At 54.6% G+C, this 6,000-nt stretch overlaps 1 protein-coding gene across 1 annotated transcript; it reads left to right on the forward strand.

Moving 5' to 3' along the window:
• Positions 1–3,352: 3,352 nt before the first annotated feature.
• Positions 3,353–5,255, forward strand: CHST5 (carbohydrate sulfotransferase 5). The gene is given in 2 exon segments (XM_010382980.2): positions 3,353–3,986; positions 3,988–5,255. Coding segments are annotated over 2 exon segments (1,239 nt in total). The 5' UTR covers positions 3,353–3,947; the 3' UTR covers positions 5,188–5,255.
• Positions 5,256–6,000: the final 745 nt, after the last annotated feature.

The raw sequence follows: 6,000 nt of genomic DNA on the forward strand, positions 1-6,000 counted from the left end.
TATTCGTTGGAACCTGTTATCAAGCCTGCGCCTCTGGGCAGAGGCTAGGGCAGGTAGGGCACAGCTCCTAAGGCCACCTGGTCTCTCAACTCCTCCCAGCTGGGACACTGCACCGGGAGACAGCGTTGGTCCCTGTGTCAAGGTGCCTGGGTCTTGGCTTAGGGCTGAGATTGGGGCCTTGGGAAGGGTTTGGATTCCAAGTCCGTTCGCTGCAAGGATGCCCCCGAGAGCAAGGAGGGCCAAGATTAAGATTTGACTTCCTTCACTAGGGCCTTTGTTCTCCGAGGAGCTCCCAGGTTCTCGGGATTTGTGGGGGGACGGGTTACAACGTTTATTTGTGGTCAGTTAGATGAGAAGTGACTCTGCCAGCGTCCTTTGACATCCTCCGCTAAACCCCGCGCCTCTTAGAGCCCCAGCCCACCTGGGCCCTCCGGCCCTGCCCTCGTCCGGCGCCCCTCCCCGAGGCGTGGCCACTCAATCGAGGGTGGGGAGAGGGAGCTGGGGGCAAAAGTTGCTCCTTCCTTCCTTCTTCCACTTCCCTGGCTCCTGCCGGCCACACCGGGGCCGCAGCCACGTCTGAAAGCGCCTCACCCGGCAGTGCCGAGGATCGCGGGCCGCAGTGCCGGGCGTCGGAGGGAGCTCTGCGCCGCGTCCTTCCCTATGGTAGCCCCAGGATACCCCCAGCCTCGACATCCCATTCCGAGACTCCTGCCCTGCTCCCAGATTCGCTCTGCCTCGAGTCTCCAGGAGCTTCCAGTGTCTTGGTCCCCCCCGACTCTCGTCCATGCCTCTTAGACCCCCTTTCCCGGCGTCACCGGGTGTCCCTTAATAGTCTTGGGACCTTAAGGAGCAAGTCAGCCCCTGCGGACTCTCCCAGTGAAGAGAAGGCTGGCTGTGCGGTGAAACCTGGAAGAGACGACGTTTGGGAGCTTTTGCTGAGCCCAGAGAGAGAGGCGTCCCTCTCGCTGCCCCTCCAGGTCAGGCAAACACGCCAAGCTTTGAGGTACTTTGGTTCTTCATTCTCCACGGGGGGTGTCCCCACACTCTGTTGAGCTGGGGGCCGGGCTAGTAGCACAGCTGGGACGCTCCTCTGTCCTGCACCGGGGACCTGGGGTGGCGGGAGGAGCTGGAAGTCGCTTTTCCATCAGCAACATGGCAAGTTCATCGCCCCTGCTAGCGCTGGTTTGGAAGTGTCTTGCTGTGGCTGCAGGCAGGAATCCTCACTGCGCGGGGCGGGGGTCAGGGGGCAGTTCTTATTCCATACTTGGGTTTCAAAGCTCTGCATAAAATTCTTGAGAAAAAATAGCTTGGTGAGTTAATTTTGAACCAGACTCCGGGGAATTGGAGTTGTGCCTCACTGCTTCTAGGGGCTTGATGTTGGGCTTCAGGAAAGGCCCTCTGGGCCCCAGGACAGGTGCCTAGGAAATGTTTTTTTGTTTGTTTTGAGATGGAGTCTCGCTCTGTCGCCCAGGCTGAAGTGCAGTGGCCCGATCTTGGCTCACTGCGACCTCTGCCTCCTGGGCTCAGGGGATTTCTTGCCTCAGCCTCTGGAGTAGGTGGGATTACAGACGCACGCCACCACACTCAGCTAATTTTTGTATTTTTAGTAGAGACGGTGTTTTACCATGTTGGCCAGGCTGGTCTCAAATTCCTGACCTCAGGTGATCCGCCCGCCTCAGGCTCCCAAAGTGCCGGGATTACAGGCATGAGCCACTGCACTGGGCCCAGATTTTTGTTTTTGTTTTTGTTTTTTTTTCAGATGGAGTCTCACTCTGTGGCAGAGCCTGGAGTGCAATTGCACCATCTTGGCTCACTGTAACCTCCACCTTCTGGGTTCAAGCGCTTCTCCTGCCTCAGCCTCCCGAGTAGCTAGGATTACAGGCATGAGCCACCATGCCCAGCTAATTTTAGAGATGGGGTTTCACCATGTTGGCCAGGCTGGTCTTGAACTCCTGACCTCAGGTGATCCACCCATCTTGGCCTCCCAAAACACTGGGATTACAGGCATGAGCCACCACACCTGGCCTAATTTTTTTTGTTGTTTTGTTTTTTGTTTGTTTTTGTTTTTGTTTTTGTTTTGTGATAGACGCTCTTGTTGCCCAGGCTGGAGTGCAATGGCATGATCTCAGTTCACTGCAACTTCTGTCTCCTGGGTTCAAGCGACTCTTCTGCCTCAGCCTCCAAGTAGCTGGGATTACAGGCACCTGCCACCACACCTGGCCTAATTTTTGTATTTTTAGTAGAGATATGTTTTGCCTTGTTGGCCAGGCTGGTCTTGAACTCCTGGCCTCTGGTGACTACCCACCTAGGCCTCCCAAAGTGCTGGGATTACAGGCGTAAGCCACTGTGTCCAACCTCTAGCAAATGTTGACATTCCTTTCTCTTCTCTTTTACATGGAGGCAAGGCAGTCAAGAATTGCACTTTCGGCTGGGTGCTATGACTCACGCCTGTAATCCCAACACTTTGGAAGGCCAGGGCTGTGATGCCCTCATCTCTACTTTTTGAATGTCGTGTGACCTGTTTGTACTATTTTTCTAAAAATTAAACGTAATAAATATGTGCCCCCAGAAAAGAATCAAAAGAGGGAAGAATTTAGAGGGGAAGGGGATATTCCTTCCGGGATGGAAGAGTTCTCTGGACAAAGGCTTAGGAGTGTGACCCACCACAGAGCCCTGCACTGGGAGTCTGACTCTTGGACTTAAGCCCCAGCCGTGCCACTTTCTTACTGGGTATTCATGTCTCTAAGCCCCACTGCTTCAATTAAAACAGATAGGGATGGTTATTTCTGCCTCTTAGGCACTAGGGAGGATAACATTCAATCATGAAGATGAAAGTGCGTATCATAGGGCCTGCCTAACTGGTTCTCCCTAACTTTGAACCTTTGGCCAGTTGTCCACTGTGCTGAATGTAAGTCTCCTTATCAGAAAGCTCCCAGTGAGGAACTGGTCTTCTGGAGACTCTGTATGGCATAGGGTGATTCAACCACCTTCTTTTTTTTTTTTTTTTTTTTTTTTAAGACGGAGTCTCACTCTGTCTCCCAGGCTGGAGTGCAGTGGCGCGATCTCGGCTCACTGCAAGCTCTGCCTCCCAGGTTCATGCCATTCTCCTGCCTCAGCCTCCCAAGTAGCTGGGACTACAGGCGCCTGCCACCACGCCCTGCTAATTTTTTGTGTTTTTAGTAGAGACAGGGTTTCCCAGTGTTAGCCAGGATGGTCTTGATCTCCTAACCTCGTGATCCGCCCGCCTTGGCCTCCCAAAGTGCTGGGATTACAGGCGTGAGCCACCGCGCCCGGCTGACAAAAGTTTTATACCTGCCTGTTAAAAAAGTTATATAGTGCAGAAGCACACCACGTAAAAGGTGCAATCCTCAGTTATGGGCATGACTACATATTCCCTTCCCCCATCTTCATTAGAATAACTCCCCAATCCCCCCAAATCCTGTGAGCCAGGTACCAGAATTATCCCTCTTTTACACACAGGTAAAGTGATCAGTCACAGAGAGATTTAAGTGATCTTCATAAGCAAGATCATAGGCCAGGAAGTGGCAGAGCCAGGATTCAACCTCGGCAAGCCTGGTGGTGCTCTGACATCCCCGGAAGCCCCCATCAAGCCCTTTTAGCTCAGCAACCTAAAAGGGTCTCTCTAAGAGGTATCCTGAAGCAAAAGACAGAAGTTCTCTTTGAAACTAATATTTTTCTCTACAGATAGATAGCCTATAGGTATGTAAGTAGGTGGGTGGGTAGGTAGACAATTTGAGGGTATCCCACATTTGTCTGCAACTGGACTTCTGCTCTGAGCACAGACTGTATTCTGGGCTATATTTTGACTCCGTATTCCTGGGAAAGTGCTCGACTGAGACCTTGGGAGTCTTGGGAATTCCAATGGGTAGGGTAGTCAAATCCAAGGGCTGCTCCCTGAGGGCACTGGGCAGTAATTGGGGTGCGGGATGGGCATGAGGGCCCCGGTCCCTAAAGTTGCCCACTCCCCCCACCCGAAGGCCTCCAGTCGCCAGCATGTGGCTGCCACGCTTCTCCAGCAGGACAGTGACCGTGCTCCTCCTGGCACAGACCACCTGCCTCCTGCTCTTCGTCGTCTCCCGGCCAGGGCCTTCATCCCCAGCGGGCGGTGAGGAGCGTGTGCACGTGCTGGTGCTATCCTCGTGGCGCTCAGGCTCCTCCTTCGTGGGCCAGCTCTTCAGCCAGCACCCCGACGTCTTCTACCTGATGGAGCCCGCGTGGCACGTGTGGACCACCCTGTCGCGAGGCAGCGCCGCAACGCTGCACATGGCCGTGCGCGACCTGATACGCTCCGTCTTCTTGTGCGACATGGACGTGTTTGATGCCTACATGCCACAGAGCCGAAACCTGTCCGCCTTTTTCAAGTGGGAAACGAGCCGCGCGCTGTGCTCGCCGCCCGCCTGCAGCGCCTTTCCCCGAGGTGCCATCAGCAAGAAGAACATATGCGAGACACTGTGCACGCGGCAGCCCTTCAGCCTAGCACGGGAGGCCTGCCGCTCCTACAGCCACGTGGTGCTCAAGGAGGTGCGCTTCTTCAACCTGCAGGTGCTCTACCCGCTGCTCAGTGACCCCGCGCTCAACCTGCGCATCGTGCACCTGGTGCGCGACCCGCGGGCCGTGCTGCGCTCCCGGGAGGCGGCGGGCCCACTACTGGCACGCGACAACGGCATCGTGCTGGGCACCAACGGCAGGTGGGTGGAGGCCGACCCTCACCTGCGCCTGATGCGTGAGGTGTGTCGCAGCCATGTGCGCATCGCGGAGGCCGCCACACTCAAGCCGCCACCCTTCCTGCGTGGCCGCTACCGCCTGGTGCGCTTCGAGGACCTGGCTCGGGAGCCGCTGGCAGAGATCAGTGCACTCTACGCCTTCACCGGGCTGACCCTCACGCCACAGCTCAAGACCTGGATCTACAACATCACCCACGGGTTGGGGATCGGCAAGCCAATCGAGGCCTTTCAGACTTCGTCTAGGAATGCGCGCAACGTCTCCCAGGCCTGGCGCCACGTGCTGCCCTTCACCAAGACCCTGCGCGTGCAGGAGGTGTGCGCCGACGCGCTGCAGCTGCTGGGCTACCGGCCTGTGTACTCTGAGGACCAGCAGCGTGACCTCACCCTGGATCTGGTGCTGCCACAAAGCCCACACCACTTCAGCTGGGCGTCACATGACTGAGAACTCTGGGCCTTAGAGCAGGCCCCGAATTGTGGTTGCCAGGCCCAGGAGGCAACTGCACGGTGGAGAGGGAGCTGGGATGCATGGGGAAGCAGGTCCCTACTATGAACTGGGAGTTTGGGGTCCTCCCCTGAGGTAGGCAAGGACTGCACGTTTCTTTTTCTCCTGATTCTCGGTTTTCCTTTGAGTCCTCTGGAGCTGCCTTCTCATTAGGTGCACTCTTCATGGAAAGCAACTCTTGCCCCTACCTATTCTGGGCACAGGGAGTAAGTTCTGCTAAATCAAATTAAATGTGTTCCAGGTCGGGCGCGGTGGCTCACGCCTGTAATCCCAGCATTTTGAGAGACTGAGAAGGGTGGATCAGTTGAGGTCAGGAGTTTGAGACCAGCCTGACCAACATGGTGAAACCCCCTCTCTACTAAAAATGCAAAAATTAGCCGGGCATAGTGGCACACTCCTGTAATCCCAGCTACTTGGGAGGCTGAGGTGGGAGAATCACTTGGACTCTGGAGGTGGAAGTTACAGTGAGCTGAGATCTTGCCACTGCACCCCAGCTTGGGCAACAGAGCAAGACTCTATCAAATAAATACATAAATAAATTTGTTCAAAAATCCTGCAATCTAGTGAACTGTAACTTCATTTTTTTCTCTTTTTATTGTGTGATTCCATTTATTTAAAGCAGAAAAACTAGTCTATGGTGATAGAGGTCAGAATAGGGGATACTTTGTAGGGAGGATTTGACTGGGATGTAACTTTATTTAATATGTAAACAAACTACAACCTGACCAGAGTATATTCTTGTAAGGAAAAAGG

This window comes from Rhinopithecus roxellana, chromosome 20 (assembly GCF_007565055.1).
Source record: "Rhinopithecus roxellana isolate Shanxi Qingling chromosome 20, ASM756505v1, whole genome shotgun sequence".
Classification (NCBI taxonomy): Eukaryota; Metazoa; Chordata; class Mammalia; order Primates; family Cercopithecidae; genus Rhinopithecus; species Rhinopithecus roxellana.